General features: G+C 41.3%; 2 protein-coding genes across 2 annotated transcripts in view; one reads left to right on the top strand and one right to left on the bottom strand.

The window, feature by feature from the left end:
• Positions 1 to 23958, top strand: part of LOC311037031 (replication protein A 32 kDa subunit-like) — a 469874-nt gene that overhangs the window by 388907 nt on the left and 57009 nt on the right. The gene's annotated exons all lie outside the window — the stretch shown is intronic.
• The window catches only part of ccni (cyclin I), a 28839-nt gene continuing 5505 nt past the window's right edge, over positions 625 to 23958 (bottom strand). Inside the window, exons 2-10 of the mRNA XM_084046065.1 lie at positions 19406 to 19565; positions 16803 to 16937; positions 11132 to 11206; positions 10071 to 10211; positions 9556 to 9684; positions 7650 to 7751; positions 6696 to 6882; positions 4599 to 4846; positions 625 to 3397 (exon numbers count right to left, since the gene is read on the bottom strand). Of these exons, the coding sequence (XP_083902191.1) occupies positions 3155 to 3397; positions 4599 to 4846; positions 6696 to 6882; positions 7650 to 7751; positions 9556 to 9684; positions 10071 to 10211; positions 11132 to 11206; positions 16803 to 16937; positions 19406 to 19519 (1374 nt within the window). The 5' untranslated portion in view covers positions 19520 to 19565 and the 3' untranslated portion in view covers positions 625 to 3154. The remainder of the gene's footprint in view (positions 3398 to 4598; positions 4847 to 6695; positions 6883 to 7649; positions 7752 to 9555; positions 9685 to 10070; positions 10212 to 11131; positions 11207 to 16802; positions 16938 to 19405; positions 19566 to 23958) is intronic.

Raw genomic sequence — 23958 nt, 5'->3', positions numbered from 1 at the left:
CCACCCAAAAAAGGTCACTTTTTGTCTCTGAGGGTAAAAGGACATGCACTCAAGTCCCACTTTGGGCTCTGTAGCTGTGCACATGTCTGAACATGACAGCCTCTGTCTGCTGTGGGTGACTTGAATGACATTCCACTCTCACCAACCCCTCTTTCCCTCTACCATCCAAGCCCGGTTTCTATGTATGTGCTCAGACTTGTTTGACAGCACTTATGGCATGGTATATCAGATCATTTGCGTTATTGTCAGTGAAATAACCTGATCATGTAATACTGGTAAACAGTATTTTGTGTGCCTACTGTAACTTGGCAACCACCCTAGTGTTTGAGACATTTGGTAAGTTTGCACACAGTTATTTTCCCATTAGAATGTGGTTGACTGTAAAAAACACATAATAGGAGATAGTTTGATCAGTTAATGTGTAATGGCTAAATGTGTACATTTTAATGTGGTTTAATTCTATTACTTAAAACATCCATTATTGGCCAAAACAAGGCTGTTCTGCTTTCCTCTTCAATGGATATGTATCATTACAATGTAACTTTTGTAAAACGTATTGCAGAAGTGATAATCATAAGTAGTGAAAACTGTATATTGGTTTAAAATGAAGACCAAACAACAGTGTCAGTTTGGACACTTTTTCTTTATTGGTGCCACAAGGTGTTCACCCATCCAGAGCCAGTTAAAAAACCCTGCCAGACAGGAAAAACAGTGCCGTTTTGAAGTAGAAATATAGAAAACAAAAACAAAAAAACTTTAAAAAGATAAAACACAGTTGTTTTAATTATTGTGTCTTTTGAACTGAAGAGTTAAGGTAGTCAATCCTACTTTTAGGAGCTCAATACAGTGAACCCCAGTCAAACATCATTGCACAAACTGGTTTGGGCAAGTTCAATAAGCAAATATATTAAAATTTTGTTTTTTTTGGCATACCTGTTAATGCATTTGTCTCAAGACTGTTAACATAGGTTCTTAAAATCTTGCACTTTAGACATGAGCCAGGTCAGGTCAGGTCAGGGCTTGACATGGTCTGACTTACACAACAGTTAAAATTAAATCATAATATTCCCGTGTAGATACGGTCTCAGAGACGGTATTATTTAATTTATTCTTCTGCTAGTACAAACAAGCTGAAAGAAAAGGGACTGGTGTAATGAAAAGAGAGAGGGAGAGGAGAGCGAAACGTATTCATTGTAAATTCACAGTAAAGTCTTGAGTGTAAAAATTGATCCTTATGGGACGTCAAAGGGTTACACTGAGAATCCAGATTTGACTGTGTAGGGGATTCATTTCTTTATATAAGCATCTTCTACTAACAATCAAATTGCACAAGGAAATCACCGTTTTCTTCTACTTGGGCAAGTTAGTACATTTTATAATCCTCTACAAACAAAACAGTCTTACTGTACATTCAATTTCTTAACTCTTATTCTCAGATGGAAACATGATTGATGTTGAAATTAGACAGAAGAGAAGAAAAGAGAGAAACATTACACTCTCTGTATCCTGTATGATGTATACAGTACAGACTCATTCACACGTTGTGAGCTTGTAGATCGGCTATTTTCGGCACGCGACTCAACCCCATCATACAACGGAGTATAAATACTACAAATAATACAATTACTATTGTTAGCTTATTTTGAAGGGAGATTGTATAGAGAATGACAGGCGTGTGTGTAACAAAAAGGAGGGGAAATTAAAGGAATAGAGTGAAAGAGGGAAAAACTGATAGTGTTCAAAAACCAAACATAAATAAATGAAACAACACAGGAGGACAGCATGGTTACAGTGTGAACAACATATATAATTTGACGAACACCATGTTAAGTTACATTAATGAACAAAAAAAGAGAGAATAATCCACAAAGAGAGAAAGAGAGAGGAGAGAAAAGAGTGACGAGACACATGGAGAAGAAAGTTCTACTTTTTTTGAAGGTACATTTTTGCCTTTTTATAGTTATCTTATTTTTTTTTACTTTTGTATTTGTGTTCAACACATATTAATAATGAGATCATATAGCAGCAGGTATTTTTTTTATGTATTTTTTTTTTTGGGGGCTCCGTTTTTGAAGCTGTGAGGTCAAAATAACTGGCTTCTAGAACGATGAACACTTGGAACATTTCTGAGGTTGTTTCCCTGCTCTGTTTTCTGTTTCCCCACTTTTTCTAAAAACATGTATTCAGCACTGAAATCATCGTAGTTTTGACTACTGTTGTACTGTACGTCAAAGTGTTTTGCAAATGCATAGCTTATATTTAGTGGCATCTTCAATTGATTTAAACAACAGACAGGGAGCAATGATAGGAAAGTCTGACAGCAGAGAGAAGGGGTGACTTGTCAAACCCAGCACACTGCAGTTATGTTTGCCTGGTTGTAACCACAACGTATGGTCCCATATAGATTTAATGTGTAGGACATAATATCTTAATATTGTACCATTGTATTTTATGACTATAGTGGTAAACAGGTCAACATTTTGGCAGTGTAATGAACAATGCTACCTGCCAGAGAATTTTTGCTCTAATCCCACAGGGAAGCTTTTTAACCCTTTGCAATAATAATTATAATAACAACATATGCGTCCCTTTTAGTTGTTGTTGGGGTTTTTGCCAAGAACTTTTGCACATACCTGGAATTCAACCTCTGCATGGAGCAGTGGGCAAACTACTGAACAGCGCCCATGGAGCAGTTGGGGTTAAGTGTCTTGCTCAAGGACACTTAGTCAGGAGGAGCCGGAGATCAAACCCGGCCGGAACCTTATGATTCCCAAGCGGCCGCTCTGTCAGATAACCGGCACTTGGCCGGTTATCTGACAAAGGGGCGGTTGGAGGAGTAGATCAGATTTGGCTGATGGCTGATGACCTGTAAATGTAAATTAAACTTAAACACTAAAGTAAGCTTGCTGCTAGTGATTCTTCCCCAATCTTCAGTGACAAATAAACTACCTGGTATGTCAGTCACCCGTAACTGGACTAGTTGTCTTGTTGTCACCCACTGATTTTATGTGAAATTACTACTTTATAAATAACTCCTGTCAATTCGTCAACCGAACAGGTAAAGACGGCTTCAGTGCTGAAACATGGTTTTCAGTAAAAACGGGGGTTCGCCAACAAAGACAGGAAAGGCCATGGGTTTCTTCCTTCGTTGCTTCTACATCGTGGCATCGTTGACGGGCTGCAGAGGCGGGCAGGGGGAGGAGCTACCTTCCTGTTGCCGGGGCAACAGGAAGCTTGCACCACCTCCAGCACCTTCTCCGCCACCACCTCCCATTAGAGAACCCGTCACCACAGCTGGTGTCCCCCCCTGCTGGACAAGGGCGGTAGTGTTGGCAGGGTCTTCGTTGTAGAGGCGTTTGATCCCATCAAAGAAGTCATCTACTTCCATCTCTTCCACCTATGGACAGTAACACAGTAACACACACACACACACACACACACACACACACACACACACACACACACACACACACACACACACACACACACACACACACACACACACACACACACACACACACACACACACACACACACACACACACACACACACACACAATACAGAGAAACGATACAGAGAAACGATTAAGATGAGTGGTTGGTGTTGGCTACCTGTCTGTCCAGTAAGTTAGTTAATTATAATTTAGATCAATTACACAGCCTTTACAAACCACTACTTTAACAGGAAGATGTCAGTCTTTCCAGCTACGCCCTGAGGAAGCCCTTGTTTGTGGAAACCGGTCAGCTGTTTGTTCTTTGATATCTCCTAGTTGTTTTCCTTTCTGCTTCTGTGCTAGTTTGATGGAAGTAGGAACCTTTATTGGTTCCCTTTTCTATTTCATAGGTATTTATGAATTTATTTCAAGAGCACATTGTATTCACTGGAGTTCACTACCTGGTACGTTAGAGCACTTGGTCTTCTGGTTCTTTCTGTCAATAATTGAGCCTCCTGGTACATTGAACCCAGACACTCTGATATTCACTCTCTTATGTAACCCATGTGATACCTATTTCAACCTAAATGGTTGAAATGTGTGTGTGTAAATCTACTATATAAAGTTGAAGTTGTGGCAGGCGGGCGGGCGGCGTTTGGCTGGGGTACGCGCGCACATATGCCCATACATGGACTGGACATTTACGACACCTTGTCAACACACTAACCCCGGAAACGACAGGCAGGCTGACATGCCTGTCTTTGATAATGTGGCACAAAGCACCATTTTATCAACTGTGCGCTGTTATTGGTGCTGTAAGCACATGGTGGTGTGGTCTACGTTTGTGGGGACACAGATAGGGACAGAGATACTGTACAGACCTACCCTGTTCTAGACGGCTGGCCCCTTCGGCACCACACAAATAAATTAATTAAAACATCTTGAAAACTTGTTTCGGCCCACTTGGCCCCAACGTCATGAGTTTGTGTAATACGTTTTTGTATTTTTTATGGAGCGAGTACAGTAAATACTTATAATAAGTAATTATTTATATGAATTCTAAGCAAAGTGCTTCTGATTTATATTCATTTGTCTGCCTAGTACCCATCTCTTTGTCCATCTGTCTATCTCTCTGTCTGCCCATCTATAGATAATGGTTACTACCTTGCGCTTGGCAGAGGCCTTGCATCGCACTATGACGTTCTGCAGGTGGTTGAGTGGATGATGGTGTTGTTGGTGGTAGCGTTTGGGTGGAGACAGAAGTGCAGGGCTGGGGCTGGAGGTGGGAGAGGTTGGGTCCCAGGGCTGCTGGCTTCCCTCCCCAGTCACAGGTGCCTGAGGCTGGGCAGAGGCTGCGGCATAGACACCCTGGTCTCTGGAGGACTCAGTGATGACGGCAGCATTGGTGGTCCCTGTGTAGTTCAAGAGAATAAAGATCAAACAGTTATTTTCTCTGCAGGCACCTATACTCATACATACAGAATGCTGAGATTTAGGGTCTGTAACATATATTACATGTACCTGTCTGCATTTACCAACGTAAAGACAAACACAAAACACATTTTTCATCTCTGATACTGACATCTTGAATTAACCTGACCCCAATGGCTGAATTAAAATATATGTGTAGTGTTTTTTCTTTTGGGCTCATCATTACCAATAATTTGACTCTTAAATTGTTAATCTTGTACCACATAATATGACGCCTATCTTAGTTGTTTTTCCCCATGTATACAAGTTAAAGCTCAATTCCATCATTACTTTCCTCATTAGGCACAGCAATTTGGTAAGAGAAATGGCATTTTGGTAATATTCATGTGCATCAGCGTCACAAGGAACATAACCCTGAATGGCCACATGGTGGCACTGTAATACCATAATAAGCCAGATCAACACAACAATCAATACATAAATGTATCTACCCTTCCTGTACAAATTAACTCAAGGACTGACAAATTTGGCCATATTGGACTTTTTGATCTTAAATATGATGCAACTTTCTTTTTCTAGATTATTTTTCTAGATGTATCTAGATGTATCAAGATTCAACATACATCTAGATACATTTTAAGCTGCCAACAGATCAACATGATTTGATACAATTTACGCATTTAATAGATGCTCATATTCAGTGAAATCTGCCTGACACTAGCTGTCTCGTATATTAAACATTAAGCCTAATGCATCAGTTTGATTGTGAATCGTCACACCCCTAAACCTGTCAGTCAAATGCTATACCTATACAGCTCTGTGTACTGCAGCTGTAGCACACCGAAGCACTGTCACTCAATATCCTGTCTGTAGTTAGTCTATCTCGTGACTGCTACCTGTATATTATTGATCATTTATCATGCCTACTCCTGTTACACTGGACTCTGACATTGAAGTACTCACTACTTAGACTACACTGTTATACTTCAGTAGTTCACACTATTAATGCTTAATTTATATACAAATTAGTTCATGCAATCAACACATTATGAGCTTGTAGATCATCTGTTTTTGGCACACAACACCGTCGGATTCGTATGACAAAGTATACATCGCAGGTAGGAAGAGGTGTCTTGTACAAATGTTGATTTTAGGGTGAACCCTAAAGTCATCTGTACGTGTTTTTAGGAATACATTGCACGTGCCAAATTTCAAAGTATAGAGGAAGCTTTAGAGTTTGCAGTAGATCATGTGCCGTAAACATTTTGGCACAGGGGGGGGCATATATGTGTGTCTGTATGTATACTGGGCTTACAAGTACATACATCGACACCGGTTTAGGCCAAGTGTATATAGACACATATAGGCCCAAATTAATTTGTCTGTGTATATATATATATATAGCTTTGGAGGGAAGGGACTAGGCATGTAACGATTCAAATCGATTCAAACTGGTGACAATTTAAATCGATTTTTAAAATAAATGATCGTGATGCAAACAGCAGAGGGCACGTAAAAAAAAGAGAAGAAAATACAGGATCTTTGTAAGAGAATTGATTTAAAAACAAGTTTTTCAGTCATTTTATACTGTATTGAAAAGAGGATAAGAGTAAAACACAGTATTGTAAAACAATACAATAATAGGATTTGTGTAAGAGAAATACATTTGTCTGGAAAATTAATTTGTGTTTAAAAAATCGTATTGTGAACCTAGTATCGTTATTCGAATCGTATCGTATCGTTGAGTGAATCGTTACATGCCTAAAAGGGACGGATGCTTTGTATATGCACACAAAACGTAAAAAAAATGTAAAAGGTCTCCACTGGTACCTTGTGTGTTGTTGCAGGGTCCTGGGCGGTCCCGTGTGCCATGGGGCTGAGTGGTGGAGGAGGTTAGTTGACCAGGCAGGAGAGGAGGCTGATAGATGTAAACAGTGTTGGGAGGCAGGGAAGCTCTCTGTGTGGATAGGCTACGAGCCACGAGCTCTCTACACCGAATCAACTCAGAGCTGTCAATCTGGGATAAGAGAGGAGCAAAGAGCGGAGAGGTAGAGAAGCAGAGAGAGTGGAGAGAGGAGCAGAGGTGAGGAAAGCAGCAGGAGGGGAGAAGGGTGGAGCAGTGAGGAGAGCAGCGGGGAGGAGAAGAGAGAAGATTGAGAAAGGAGTGAAAAGCAGAGGACAGGAGAGGAAACAGAAACGTGTATACATCTTTAAACAGAAACACCAAAAAGAAACACTAAAAAGAAAGAATGAGCCATTCAGACAGACAGTCAAGTCAGACACACACATACAGTACGCGCACACACACACACACACACACACACACACACACACACACACACACACACACACACACACACACACACACACACACACACACACACACACACACACACACACACACACACACACACACACACACACACACACACACACACACACACACGCACAGGATGGTCGGTCACCTTTCACACAAGACCTGACTCTGAGTCCACAAGTTTACTTCCATATAAGTTACTGCTGAACATGGCTGTTTCAATGTCATTAAATCTGCATTGTGCGAAAACGAGGCCCCTTCTGACAAACCACATACTTTGGAAAGGAGGATGAGGACAGGACAGCCGCAGTGAGCAAATGTTGGTCGGTAACATTATGTCTCAAACTTGCAGACACAGGAGAGTATCCTGTGTTCCCCCGTTTCATACCACAGCCAAGCTGTGTCAGACACCTCGGTCTGGTCAGATAGCCTATTGGTGTCAATGTGTCGACAGACGGCTACTGTACCTGTGCCTTCCTGAGCAGGTCAATGGTTAGAGCCAGCCAGTCAGGGCAGCAGGTTTCCAGTTCTAAGGTGATCAGAGCCAAAGCCAGCATGGATCCATGTACCTACATGAACATGAAATGATACAAAACATACATACATCATACATACATTTATATACGCATGTATTCAATAATTATCCCTGAGAGAAAATTCTGTAAATGCAACTGCTTTCTGTAAACTGTACAGACAGAAGTCAAATTCTAGGCACAACCAAGGACCGTTAATCTCCTCTTATTTTTACCATTTGTTTTATTCTTAATTGTATCTCTTGCTTTCCCCGGTATCTGTCCTGTGTTTCTAAAGTCACTTTCATACATGCACTATTATGGAAGTATTATGGACCAGAGGTTTTCTAGACTTTAAACAGAGTATGTACTGTATGAACAACAACATTCCGGCTCAGTAGGATTGGACATGCAACAGACTTAATGCTGGCAGGGACCCTTGAGTTTAGTCGGGGTAATGTCCGATTGAGCCCAAAACGTCTCAGTGTGTGAATGGATGCGGTGATTGTCCGGTGAATTTACATTCAGCGAGTGGATGTGTTGATGACACTACTATTGATGACGAGTGAGGAGCCTCCCATCCTCCCATGGTGTTTGGAGAGAGAGATACAGTTAAAGGTAGGGTAAGTGTTGTGATATTTTTTGGTATTTCTTTTTCTGTTGTTAAAAAGGTTAGAATACTATATTCTGATAGTAATCATTTCTACAGAGCGTTTGTTCGGTCACAGGGGTCTCTCCAGTTCTTTACTCCAGTTTAACAGAATATAGTACATTTTCAGGTAGGTGACAACATTTAAGCCAATCAGGATAGAGCCCTGAAAATGCATTTTCTGTTTAATAAAGAGCTGGAGAGACATGGGACACTCCTTTTACTGAACAAACACTCTATAGCAATGAGTACTATCAGAATATAGAGCTATTTAACACTTATTTTAACCAAAGTAAATCACTTACCCTACCTTTAACTGAAATCTAGTTTCATTCTGCTTTTTAATAGCGTTTGAGTTGGAAATATTCACGATCGTATTTCCATGATAAATGGCTCATTGGCTCATAAGCGAAACAATAAACGTCTCTTCAGTAATTGTAGACAACAGGCTACATCTGCGCTTCCCTGCGCAGTGTGCACTGTGCTCACCTGTACATAGAGACCAATTTTATTTTTACAGCTCGGAGGACGATGAAATTAGGTTGTAGCTCATTGTCTACTCTACATTAGGCCAACTAGTTGGTAGGAAAGATGTTTCTTTTGTGTTTTGTATGGGTGCATCAATGGGAGACGCATGTCAAGCAATTCAATGCATCTGTCATGTTCTGTGGAAGGAAGTAAAACAAATGATTTCAATTGATCCTCGCATCTCCCTCATACCGTTATATTTAAGTGGGAGTAGCTAATGTGTGTGTCTACAACCCAGACACCGCCCCTCACCTTATCAAACGGGCTATTTACCTTCATGTGTGAACCCATCTGAAACGGACATTCTCCTGTTGCATGCTACATGTGTGAAAGGACACAGGACAATATCCCGACCTGATTGCCCGGACATTTTCCAGTGTTTATATGAGAACAAGGGCTTAATTGTGGTACTGCCATGACAACTGAATTTCCCTCCTGGAATAAATAGAGGAGGTCTATCTATCCATCTCAAGAACTGTTAAGTTTTACAGTTTTCCAACAACTCACACACCAATTCTGTTCCCATGTGAATGTGAGTGTGTGTGTGTGTGTGTGTGTGTGTGTGTGTGTGTGTGTGTGTGTGTGTGTGTGTGTGTGTGTGTGTGTGTGTGTGTGTGTGTGTGTGTGTGTGTGTGTGTGTGTGTGTGTGTGTGTGTGTGTGTGTGTGTGTGTGTGTGTGTGTACCTGTATGAGCGTGTGGTCAGCCAGACAGTGGTACAGTCTCTGTGTGAGCAGTGACAGATGCTGGGAGCGGTTCATTCCCAGGACAGACTCCAGGAACCATGATCGACACGTCAACACCATGGCGTGGAACTACAGGACACAAATACGGACAGAACAATTACCATGATGACAAACAGAACATCTCAGGGAGGGCTAGATGGACTCACAGCACCCCCAAGAAATGTATGTAGTTGCTTTAATCACATAAACCCAGTCCCTCCCTTTTGTTGTGAACTTGTAGATTGGCTATTTTTGGTGCAAAGATCTGTTCTAAGTGTGTAAATTATGATTTGTTATTTTATCCGTGAATCATAATCATCCTTCGAGTGCCTTCGAGATCCGAGACACAAGCTGGTTCCACTTGTCTCTGTTACTCATTGCCACACCAAGTGTATTATATTACTATTGTTTATTATGAATGCACCTGGTCATGTAGACACAAATTTAAAAGTCTAGAGGTGCGTGTGTGTACATACTATGTGTAGGAAGTCTAGTGGTGTTGCAGTGTGCAGGTCCCAGTTGAGTTTGTCCAGGATGATTCTCTCCATGCGGAGGATCTCTGATGATGAACAGCCACAGTCACTGGTACTGACCAGCTCCCGCAGAGACGGCACATGCTGCAACACACACACACGAACACACACACGAACACACACACACACACACACACACACACACACACACACACACACACACACACACACACACACACACACACACACACACACACACACACACACACACACACACACACACACACACACACACACACACACACACACACACACACACACAGGGTTGACTGTCAATGTCAATTTAACTTACAAAAACATTACATTGACCTACAGTATAATGGAGAACTCATGTTCTCATGAATTAAATTAACATCGATTTAGCTGTGTATGATGCTCTCTATTAGCTAGACCTCTTGCTCAAAAGCAGCTCCCCATGTTTTTGTTTAATATAATTTAACTGGTACACTATTATTTGCCAGGTTTGGCGAGAGAAACAAGCAATCCGAAAAACAAGTAATCAGGTCTATGAAAACAAACACACACACACACACACACACACACACACACACACACACACACACACACACACACACACACACACACACACACACACACACACACACACACACACACACACACACACACACACACACACACACACACACACAGCACCTGGTAGTAGAATATGACTTCAAGTCATTTTCTTTCTTGTTTTGATTTGTGAAGGTAGGAACTGTAGACGCACACCCAAAACATTTTCGATTAATCAAATCAAATCGAGAAGTAGTTTTTCTTACCCCAAAAATAAAACTTTTTGTTAGGCTATGATTGTAGGTATGGGGAAATCATACAAGGAAGTCACTAGGGAAAGCCCTAGTGACTTCCTTGTATGATTTCCCCATACCTACAATCATATCTGTGTGTGTGTGGGTGTCAGCCTACTGTATGTGCCTGTGTGTGTGTTTGCCGGTGTCCTATATATCTGCCTGCATTCCTTTGTGTGTTTAACTGTATACGCTCACCTCGTCCTCCTCACAGGTTTTGGCAGCCAGGAAGAAGCAGGCAATGGCGATGCAGCGCAGGTACTTTGGGCGGGCCTGTGAAACCAGATAATCAATCAATCAATCAATGCTCAACCAGTTAATGAGTGGAGAGAAGAAAAGAACACAATCTGGATTAAAATCCACAGGACCTGTATTGCATATAATCCCTCCAGTCTCTACCCTGGTCTCCAGTCTCTCTAGCAGTGTTGTTTTTGACAGCAAATTTTGATTTAGTCTTTTGAATAAAATTCCATTTAGTTTTAGTCATATTTTAGTCATCTGAAACGTTTTAGTTTTAGTCTAGTTTTAGTTAGGCTAAATATAATACGATTTTAGACGACTAAATCTAAAGTTGATTTAGTCGACTAAAATGTATTTCAGCGGTGATTTTACACTTGGTTGAATAGTTGAATAGCTGCGACGCGTTGTGAGCTTGTAGATCGGCTATTTTCAGAGTGCAACAAAACAGAAAATGACTTGTCTTTTAGTTCTACTGGATCCCTCCCTAACATTTTTGTCTAGGTTTTATTTGTTGACGAAACTGTCAATATATTTAGTCTTAGTTTTAGTCATCATAGCTTAATTCTTATTTAGTTTTCGTCAATGAAAAAAGGTAACTGACGAACATTTTTCGTCATAGTTTTAGTCGACGAAATCAACACTGCTCTCTAGTCTAGAATAGACTATACTGTCTACATGAAGCAGATATGTCCAAGACATTATCTTAAAGCTGCAATGTTCTATATTCAGCCCTATTGATAAACAAATGTAATTACAACAACATAAGCCAGCCTTCCCCTCCCATATAGCACTAGGCTCTCAAAGTTAGACAAACATAGCTACCACCGGCAAGCTGTTTTAATTGTGTTATTATCGTCAAGGGAACAGTCAAGTTATATTAAATGCATCTAGCAATTAAATAGGTTATTACTTTTTGCATGGACAGTGATTGTTCTGGGCTGCAGTGTTCAGTCAAAAGGCTGTTTAGAAGTCATCTGGAAAATCCACCATAATGAGAAGCAATGGGGGCTTTGTGCTCCTTTGCACAGCAATAAATCCTGGAACAGTCATTCACTTTCTGTGTAATAAGCAGGATTCCACCATGCAGGGGATTGTGGTCATTAAATTGTAGTAATTAGTGAATAGCATTTTTTAATTTTATTTTAGGATTTAGATGTATAGAATAACAGTCTGCAAACCACTTTTAACACATTACATTACATTACAGTCATTTAGCAGACGCTTTTATCCAAAGCGACTTACAATAAGTGCAATCAACAAAGGTAGGGAACGAAAGCTACTAATCACCAGAGGTTATAAGTGCATTTTCTGCAATAACAAGCAACCAAGAGCATACCTAGCGCTAAGGTAAAAGTGCAATATATCAGCTACCTATTTCCTTAAACAGATGAGACAAAGTAGTCAAATGAGCAGGAGCTAAAAACAAATAATTGTATTGACTAAACAAGATCCAATAAACAATTCAACAATAAAACAAGCATTCGTACAACTAGTTAACAACAAGTAGGCCAGGCAAAGAGGAAGGGTAGTGTTTCCTGAAGAGGTGGGTTTTCAGCCTGCGGCGAAAGATGGGCAGTGACTCTGCTGTCCTGACATCAGTGGGAAGTTCATTCCACCACTGTGGGGCCAGAACAGAAAAAAGTCGTGACCGTGTCGATCGACCAGAAGGACCGTTGAGTGGCGGGGGAGTCAGTCGCCCCTTGGTGGCCGACCGGAGTGGTCGGGAAGGGTTGTGGGCATTGACCAATACCCAGAGGTAAGAGGGAGCTGTTCCTTTCGCTGCCCTATAGGCTAGCACCAGGGTTTTAAACTGAATGCGAGCCGCTACGGGGAGCCAGTGCAGGGAACGGAGAAGGATAGTTGTGTGAGAGAACTTGGGGCGGTTGAACACCAGACGAGCCGCAGCTTTCTGAACAAGCTCCAGGGGTCTGATGGCAGATGCCGGAGCGCCAGCCAGGAGGGAGTTGCAGTAGTCCAGGCGGGAGATGACAAGAGCCTGGATGAGCACCTGGGCTGCCTTCTCCGTGAGGAAGGGCCGAATTCTCCTGATGTTGTAGAGGAGGAATCTGCAGGACCGTGTCACTGATGCGATGTTAGCCGAGAACGACAGTTGATCGTCCAGGGTCACACCCAGATTCTTCGCAGTCCGAGTTGACGTCACCACAGCGTTCTCAATGGTGATGGCCATGTCTCGGTGAGGACAGCCCTTCCCCGGGATGAACATCAGCTCGGTCTTGTCCAGGTTGAGCTTCAGGTGGTTCGTCGACATCCACTCCGAGATGTCAGCCAGACAAGCAGCAATGCGTGCCTCCACGTGTGTGTCAGAGGGGGGGAATGAGAGGATCAGCTGGGTGTCATTGGCATAGCAGTGGTAGGAAAAGCCATGGGAGCGGATGACAGCACCAAGAGATGTAGTGTAGAGAGAGAAGAGAAGAGGACCCAGAACCGAGCCTTGGGGAACCCCAGTAGTGAGCCTGTGTGGTTCTGACACAGACCCTCCCAGCTTCACCTGGTAGGAGCGACCCGTCAGGTAGGATGCAAACAGGGAGAGTGCAGAGCCTGAGACACCCATCCCCTCGAGGGTGGAGAGGAGGATCTGATGGTTCACTGTGTCGAACGCTGCAGACAGGTCCAGGAGTATCAGGACAGAGGAGAGAGAGTTCGCTCTAGCGGCATGGAGTGACTCCGCCACTGCCAGGAGGGCAGTCTCTGTCAAGTGACCCACTTTGAACCCAGACTGGTTGGAGTCCAGGAGGTTGTTCTGGTGGAGATACGAGGACAGTTGTTTGAACACAGCACGTTCGAGAGTTTTAGATAGGAAGGATAGAAGGGAAACCGGCCTGTAGTTCTTGACTTCAGAGGGGTCAAGTGTCGGTTTCTTGAGGAGGGGGGTGACTCTGGCAGTCTTGAAAGTAGAGGGAAAGTAACCAGATGTCAGAGAGGTGTTAATAAGGTGGGTTAAGAAGGGAAGAAGTTCAGGTGCAGTGGACTGCAGCAGAGGGGATGGGACAGGGTCCAGAGAGCATGAGGTGGGGCGGCTAGAGGTAACAAGGAGAAGGACCTCGTTAGGAGAAAGGGGAGAAAAGTGGGATAGAGAGGTGGAGGGGGGGGAGAGAGGAGTAGATGAAGCTAGAGAGGGGAGGGTGGAAGAGGGACGGGTGTGGGTAGTGCGCAGGGCACCAGCCGGGGGAGGAGGGAATGAGGATCGGATATCAGTTGGATGTCATATAACACATGACATCCAACTGAAAACTTTTTTGCTTCCATAGCACAGTTCATATATGCTTAAAATGCAATAAGTTTTGCAGAAGTTCTAAAACACAAATCAGCATTTTGTCAACACTGAGCAGTCAGTCTCTAGGGGGTGAGATTCAAATGAGTCAGCGGTTTCTCTGCGGCGCTATGGCATAAATGAACTGATCATATAATTTAGAATACAATACACACACTACTTGTATCCAAAACAAACAGACTATCTGGACTCCCACACACAGGGACCTACTTTCTGTTACACACAGTGTTTAGTTTCACATACAAGCAGGTAGAGAGAGAGAGGGGAGCTGATAAGAAGGTGAAGCAGGCACAATGAGTGGCTCACCGCTTGGCTGTGTGCAGGAGCCCAAAAAAATTAAAAAAATTAACTAAATCTGCCGTTCACACAGACTAACAAAAAGTTTTATTTTTGGGGTAAGAAAAACTACTTCTCAATTTGATTTGATTAATCGAAAATGTTTTGGGTGTGCGTCTACAGCTGCTACCACAAATAAAAAGAACGAATATGAGAAAACTGACAATCTAAAACAGGGGTTCTCACAGTGGGATTCAGGGACCCTCAGGGTTCCCTGGGGAAGTTAAATGGACCGTTACAGGAAATTAAAAAGTTTGAGAACCACTGATCTAATATGAACATGTCTCTAGGCTTCGTTCAGACATCATAGCGAGCAGGTAAGATTAAAAAAAGGGCAAATGTGAACTGTACTCTGATTGGACGCAAAAGGTCAATGTGGGAAATCCAAACGCTACGCATCGCCCAAGGTAGCATCGACGCTCAGGTGGGGGTCTCAATAGGACAACAATGACACCACTAGGGTACAGCGGTTTTCACACTCTGCATGCGTTTCCGGCTTGATGGAGAAAGAGAGAGAAGAGATGATGCACAAACAGAGACCGAAACATACACACTCTCATCAGAAGGGAAGGAAGGGAGGGAGGAAGGGAGATTCCTCACCCAAGAGAGGAGAGACAAAAGTAGACAACAATAGAGGACATGAGAAGACAAGATGTCAGAAAAGAGAATAAATAGATGAGAAGAGACAAGAAGAGACAAGATGAGAAGAGACGGGAAGCTTCCACAAAGAGGGAAAACACAACAGTGCTTCCAGTTCATACTGTTATGTACACAGACGCACAAAGCACGCATTCTCACAATGTAGTATACTTGTACTTGAACAGTCTTAATTTAAATTCTAACATTATTTCCCTGCTGTGTTGAATGTATTTCCTGTTCCTGTATAAACACGAAACAAAGCCTCAGAGTTGTGAGGCGAGCTGCCCGTAAGCCTCATGACCGTACAACACTAGAATGGGCCAGTCTGCTGCAAAGGCTGTAAAGCTATTGTAGATCACACAAACAAAGCTATCAGGAACTTCCCACTAATCCAGCAACACTGGCTCAATAACCCCCAGCAAATGACTATCCAGCCCTGATGCTTAAGAATAAAAAAGAGCCTGGACAATCCAACAGTAATGTCCACGTTCCCGTGCCCACTGAGGCTGTAGTGGCTGAGACAATTGACACCCGAACCACATACACATTTTCTGGCCTAAAATCAAACCCCACAACAATCTTCTCTACTGTGTCTCTGCTACACTGGTTCCCTTTCAGCCTTCCTACTGTCTGCATCCCTAAAAATCTCTAAAAGTGCATTCACACCGGACACAATAATAATAATCACGTCGCGTGAATCGGGGTAATGTGTCACTCTGTTTTATTCACATCGGATGTAACATTTAAAAAATAAAAAATAAACAATATTATGTTGACTTGGATTGCGTTGGAACTGACTACTGAGCCTATGAGCTCTGCCTCATGAATGTGCAGGTTGGCTGTCTGTCAGCTGACAGCAGCTTTATTTAGTTAGCTTAACAGAACTTGGAGATAAATAGTGTTGACAATTTAAATAACTGACATTGGGAACCTCCGGTTGAGCGATCCATGGCAATATTTAATTCAATTCCTTATACATTCCTCGTAAACTAACCTGTAAGAGCCTGAACCTGATTATTTCTGTCTTCAGTATCGTGACATTTTCACCCAGAGATTCGCCTTAAATTACAGGAGAGAACTCCAATGGGGAAGAAATCCCAAATCACAACTGAAGCCTCGGGTTTTTCCTGCGGAACTAATCCCCAATGGGAAGCTGCAGCCACCAAAGCTACGGTGCTCCAAGCCATCGAATTACTACACAAAGAGCACAATACAAACGTTACTCAGATGATGTTGTGTCCTCCGGCCGTTAGTTTTCATACAGTGAAGCGGTGTACTGTGGTCAAATCTGGGAACTTTTTAATGGTTTCAAAAATTGGATACTGCCTCCTTGTAGTAGTAGTTGCTGTTAGTATTATTTACCTTGATAGAAGCTAGGAAGCGGTCCAGTATACTGACAGCTAGCACCAGTGTCTCTGGGTACAGCTGCAGTCGACTGTGGAGCTCTGTCAACCAGCGCACTACCTCATCCCGCTCGGCTGGGGAGATGTCTGTAACCTAAAAACAATCAAAAACAACATGGCAGCTTAATAACAAATTACTAACAACATTCATGCTGTATGTAATGAGGTACTAATGGAGAGGGGTGAGTGGGGGGTTCTGTGTTTTGGCAACAGCAGATTAAACAACAATATCAGACGCCATTACCCTCAACCGAATGTTTCTTTTTCTTTTGGTCCTTTTCTTTTGCCACATTTCAAGGGTGCAGTGGCTATTTGACACTTGACACTGATATTCTGATAGTAATCACTGCTTTATAGAGTGTTTGTTCAGCGGTTTCCCCATCTCTTTAATAAACTAAAAATACACTTTCAGGTGGGTCACCAATTGAATCCAATCGGGAGAAGGAACTATTTATCAGCTTCAATTTCATGGTGTTCCAATTAAAATTTTGCCTGCTCATTTTTTGGTTGTATCACTTCCAGTTTAACGTGTCCTTACTGTACCCTGTATCCTGTGAGTACTCTCTCCTAATTGGATTAAATTGTTATCCCAACCCTAAATGCATGATCTGGTCATGCTTTAACCACTTAAGCCCTGACCTATTTTATACTTCATCGTATGAGTGTTGAGCAGAAGTAACTGGTCTACAAGCTCACAACACGTAGGGATGTGATGAAGTAACGGTTTTGGACATGTAAGGTTTCTGCCTGACAACAATGATATAGAGATAATGTTGTGAATCATGGTAGTGCCCCTTTAAGCAGGCTATATGTATTTAGGTCAACCGAAAGCCTTACAGGCTACACACGCTACAGCAGGAACTGAAGCTGTCCAGCTTGATTCCTCTTGAACAATATAAACTTATTTTGCAAATGCAGGAGGGGGTTAAACTTTGCACTTAACTGTTTTAATTTTGTTAGCGCTTACACTTCTTATGATCCCTTTTAATCTTTTCTCTGTATTGAATGTACTGTCTCTATGTAACTTTATTAATTGGTGCTACTTTCCGAACCATTTCTCTCTTGAGAATGAGACTTCAGGTCTCAATGAGTTTATTACCTGTATAAATAACAGGTTAAGTAAATAAATAAAACTAAAGTGATATGCTCATAAACAACAACAACAACAACAACAAGAGTCAACAGTAGTTGACTGTCCAAGTGTCCATATTAGGCTAGTAGAGCTAAGAGTATGCTGCAATGACTCAGCAAGTCAGCAGGCCCAACAGATTAACTGTCAGGGATTCCCTTCTGTGGAGTCCTCTAACTTCATTAGATAGTAGATACACCTCGGCTAAGCCCATGGGTAGAGAAACACTATGTGTGGAGTTGGAACCAGGTCAGATACCAGAATAGAAAAAAATAGACCAACAGAGTAGAACTGAGCATAGTAGAATAGGGGGGGGGGGGGATATGTGTGCGTATTTGTGTGTGAACACTGGAGGTAGAGTGGCCGTTTTCCTCTTGGATTCTGAAGTTTCCCCGTTTGATCCCAATCTCCTCCTGGCTTGGTGTCAAGGTGTCCTTAACTAAGACACTTAACCTCCAACTGCTCCCGATAAGCAGGTTGGTGCCTTGCATGGTTGGCTCAACCATGGGAGTGTGAATGTGAGAGTGTGAATGTAATGCTAATTGTAAAGTGCTTTGGAGATAGGCACTGTATAATTGTACCATTTATTATTTAGAAAAGAACACATTGGTGTATACCCGTATAGATTAAAACATACTGGTGGCACCAGAAGAGAAGACAAAAGAGAAGGGAAGAGAACAGAACAACAAAACAAAACACAATTACAGAGAAGCCAGGCCATTGATCTATTGACACAACCGTGGATGATGAGTAGAGGGAAGTGGGAACACGAAACCATAACCATAATTAGTTCTCATCTCTGGTCCTATAGGGACTAAAGTGCCGTTCACACAGAGCATGATAACTATAACTATAAATATGTCGTTTTAAAAATCATTCTAACCAGGGTTGCATTGCTCATGGGACGGCCTTGCACGCCGTGCGGGAACCTACGCGCAGGCACACGCATAGATTTAAAACTACTTTAAATTCACATCTCAACAAAGTTTACAAAGGCTCCCGACTCACACCAGGTGAATTAACATAGGAATGAGCCTATATATGCATATCAATTGTCCATTGTGTGACCTGTAGTGTAGATGTTAAGCGACGTACGCGTCACGTCATTAAAATAGAGTGCAACCACGTTCCAATGCAGCATTACAACACTGATTCTAACTGAACATTGACAGCCATTCAAATTCCATCAGAAGGACAAAGTTCTGGAATGCAATAATTCTCACTCACCCTCGGAAAGTTTTGTTTTGAACTGAGATGAGGAGACTATTATGAATAGCTAATACTAGATGGTAGGGTAGCTGGCATTACTTAAGATATCACATAATATTAATACCAACCGGGGCCATATTGAATATTTGATTGAAGAAAGTAAGATCCCATATGAAGAGATTAGTGTTAATTTGTAGAGGGCAGTCACAAGGACACATACTGACCTGTGAGGAGGGCTTCTTTGGCACATAGACCTTCCACATCTTGGCTTCCCTAGAGGCTGCCTTTTCCAGAAGAAAAGACAGCCTCTGGTGCTCCCAGGGTTCGGTGTACTTCATTACGATCACCCCTGGTTGAGCCTACCTCCCCACTGGATACAGCAACCTGGAAAGGACACATTACAACATCAACACAATCACCTCCTAGTGCAGTGGGGGGTCCCCAGATGACAGTAAAGTGACAATGTGACAAGTGACAAGAAAAATACTTCTATACTATACTATAAAAACTGGTCAAACATTGGCCAAATTGTCAAATAATATAAGAAAGAGGCAGAAATTGTGAAAATAGCCAGTACAACACCTCACGTTGTATCAGCCATTTTCACAATATTTATCCGTGGAGCCCAGTCAACTCCTACAATTCCAAGTGCTTGTCAGGGTGGGGGGTCCCCAGTTCAAATGTGATTATTTCGGGGGGTTGCGGCCTGAAAAGGTTGAGAACCACTGTCCTAGTGCAACACTCACAGTTGGTACAGCAATCGGTAGAAACCAGAAGGTTCAGTCAAGTTGCACCGATATTACTGTATGACACTATAGTGCACCTGCTCTAATGTTGTAACTTGCTTGTATTGTATTTTAATGTGTCCTTCCTGGATGTGTTATATTGCAAGTAAAAACAAAAATATGTATATATATAATAATAACAATAATAAAGCATTTTCAATTCAGTTCAAAGGCGATCTGCATGTACCTTTCGTTCAGTTGATTTCCTCCTAACAAGACTCAACTTACAAAGAGTCAGACACCAAGATATTACATTTCGTGTCAAAACATTATTCAAGCACAGCATGGCTTGGTGTACAGAGCAGATTTATGGTTTAAGACTTATGGTTAACTGCAAACTAAATATACATTTGACATTTAAATCAAGCTGCATAAAGCAGTGCACTGCAACTAACTGCAGAGCATTAACCTGACTTCACATGTCCTTTTATTATGCGTTTCTTTTGCACTCTCTGAAGAACTTTTAATTGCCTTGTTGTTGTAATGTGCAATACAAATAAACGTGCCTTGCCTTTACTGCATTGTAACACTGACCCTGGTTTGTTTTATGACTGCGTAGATAGCTATGTAGCTATGTAGATAGCAGTAGTAAATCCCTAAACTCAGTCAGGTTAGTTGACCAAACTGATAAGGAGTCGGAGTTGAAAAGATCATGGTTGATTATCTGACAACATGGCTGCAAAAAAAAAAAAAACATGGTTTGCTACTGTCATTTATTTCATCAACTTTGGCATGTATACAGTAAAATCATCGGGATTAATTAATCCATTTGTAACAGAGTGTTACAAAAGTAACCAAATGGGTCGACTTGGATACATTAGTACACTCTCAGGTTAAATGAGTACTCAGTAGTTAATATCACAGTGTACCACCTGCAGCCACTGTGGGTTTTGACCCAATTGGAAAACATGTTGCAACGCTCCATCCCTGCCCTTACATGACATGACATTTAGCACGTACACATGTAGTTAAGCTATAGGCACTGTGTTTATAATGCGTCACAGCAAACAAATGATTAAAAAGACGCCCTAGGATTTGGACATAGCCTACAAACAAACAGGACAGCTGCAGATGCATGGTTTATTTAAGCAAACTAGCAGGTGCTGAATGAAGCAGCCTGGCTCAGACTATCCACTGGTACATTAACAGCTACAGTTGCTGCTTCAACATGACACAGTAAAATCGTCTTCATTCATCCAGTGGTGGAAAGTAATTAAGTACATTTACTCAAGTACTGTACAGTACGGTATATATATATATTTTTTACTTTACTGGAGTATTTCCAGCTTTCAATACTTTTACTGCTACTCCACTACATCTCAGAGACAAATATTGTACTTTTTACTCCACTACAATTATTTGAAAACGTATACAAGTTATTTTGTAAAACATACATTAACCACTTCAGACTTACACTTTGGCTATTTGAAAATAGTTCATCTACAACGCTTGTGAGCATGTAAAGCAGCTATTTTCAAAGGATTGTATACATTTGGAAACTTGTGAAATGGGACATTATGCATAACGAGTACTTTTACTTGTAGTACTTGTAGTACTAATAGTATATATTGATGCCAATACTTTTGTACTTTTACTCAAGTAGATTTTGAATACTGGTACTTTTACTTGTAACAGAGTATTTCTGCATTGTGGTATTGCTACTTTTACTCAAGTAAAAAAATGTGAGTACTTTTCCCACCACTGGTGTACAAATGTAACCAAATTAACCCGTGGGTCCCTCTGGTTTGGTTATATTTGTACTCTGTCGGTGTCAGTAGCCACCCTGGTATTCCTTTGATGTTGAAACATCAAACTAAACACCATGCAATGTCCTAGTCTTGATCGATTTGTTCATTTGGAACATATGTAAATTACATTTATAAACATAAATCCAATAGTCATTACTGTTCGTGTCATAAATAATCATAAGTGTTGATTCATAAATAATATCAACAAAAAGTGTTGATTCATAATGTGTGTGTCAGTTGTGCTACAACAGCAGCGGGGACATTTAAAGGGCCGTCGTTTTTTCTCCAGAAATTAGTCGGTGTTCGTTCCAGGGAGTATATTAAAGAAGGAGAGGTCACTGTAAGCGTTATAAGTAAGTACTCAAGTACTGTACTTAAGTACAATTTTGCAATTGTTTTCCTTTACTGGAGTCTTTCCAATTTACAATACTTTTACTTCTACTGAATTACAACCTCAGTGGTAAATACTGTACTTTTACTCCACTACAATTATTTGAAAACTACAATTATTTGAAAACTTTAGTTAGTCACTTTGCAGATTTTGATTATTATTACAAAACATGATACATTACCCACTTCAGCCCTATATACATTTCGGTCATTTGTTTCAGCTTGTATCAGCTATTTCCAAAATATTTTTTACACATTTTATACATTTGAAAACTTGGGGAATGGGACATTATCAGGACATTATGCATAATGAGTACTTTCTACTTTTGGTACTTTAAGTATTGATACCAATACTTTGGAACCTTTTCTGAATTCCGGACTCTTACTTGTAACAGAGTATTTCGACATTTCAGTATTGCTACTTTAAAAGTAGTACTTTTACGTAAGTAAAAAATGTGAGCACTTCTTCCACCACTGTTCATACTCTGCTCTCAGACAATCTTACTTTCGGCCATACCGGTTGAACTTGACGTATGTAACCTCTCCTTCTTTACATAGCCCTGGCCAGGGTTGCCATGTACGCTTATTATAAGCGACTATGGGCTTGTTTTTCTGTAAAGTCGCTCGTTAATATCTCTCATTTATACAGTCTATGGTTAATATCTATACAGTCTATGGTTAATATTGGTGGTTGCGGTTTTTTAGCCTAATTCATTAAGTGTAGTTGCTTATTTGGGCTTGCTTAATGTTGGCTCTTAAACATTTCCATATCAAAGACCCCCAAATTAATATGTATTTGTCCACGGAACCCCCCCCCCCCCGCATCAGAAAATATTTTGAGCCAGGGATCCCCATACAAGATTTGTGTTGTTATAATGTTTCAAAATAATAATAATAATAATATCTTTGTCTTATTTTGTAAATAGGGAACGGGCATAGGGAGGAGTCGAGGCGGAGCCTAGCTACCAGTGACGTATTTCGGCAGCCATCTTACTTAGCCTCGTATCAATAACAACATTGTACCCAGGGGGCAAAGGGGGGTATGCTGCATTTGCTCTGCTATAAAAGGTTGGCCACCAGAAATAATATCTATGACCCCGTAGGATCACAACCTATATGGACAACCCGGTCAATTTTTTGCTGGAAATCCAATATGGCCGCCTCAATATTGGCCCCTATCAGTACCCAGGGGCAAAAGGGGATATGCTGCATTTGCCCTGCCATAAAAGGTTGGCCACCAGAAATAATATCTATGACCCAGTAGGATCACAACCTATATGGACAACCCGGTCAACTTGCTGCTGGAAATGCAATATGGCCGCCTCAATATTGGCCCCTATCAAAAAATAGCTTTGGCAATAACTTTTGAACCAGATGGGCTAGAAATAAAAACTTGGTGTCTATTTCATGGTTTCAGAGCATGAGAAACTCAATGGATTACTTATCTTTATGATTGGGTGTGTCTTGCCCTTTAATTTGCATATTTCCAAGATGGATGCCACGCGAAAATGAGTTTTACTATGACTTTTACAGTGACAGCTTACTGTTATGGCAAAAAGTCTGCTTTTTAAGCAATATGAACACATTTGGTCAGTTTGAGCTTTCATTTCTATTTTGTCAATATGGCTGCAGTCATAAATAATGTATGGTATTACATTTTCCCCCAGATTTATTGATTTATAGATCTATAGTTGTGGGGATGATTGCAGAGAAAAATCGGAGAAAAAGCCCACAATGTATCTTATGTATCATTTTAATAAACTAAATACAATATAAACATACACATGCACACTCCAAGACTTGCCAAAAACTTCAACTTTAGGGCTATACAAATTAACATAGTGGTATGCATTC

The sequence above is a fragment of the Gymnoscopelus microlampas genome (genome assembly GCF_963454915.1).
Source record: "Gymnoscopelus microlampas genome assembly, chromosome: 21".
In the NCBI taxonomy this organism is placed as follows: domain Eukaryota; kingdom Metazoa; phylum Chordata; class Actinopteri; order Myctophiformes; family Myctophidae; genus Gymnoscopelus; species Gymnoscopelus microlampas.
Note: the sequence above shows the minus strand (reverse complement) of the source record. Positions and strands in the feature narration are given on the sequence as shown.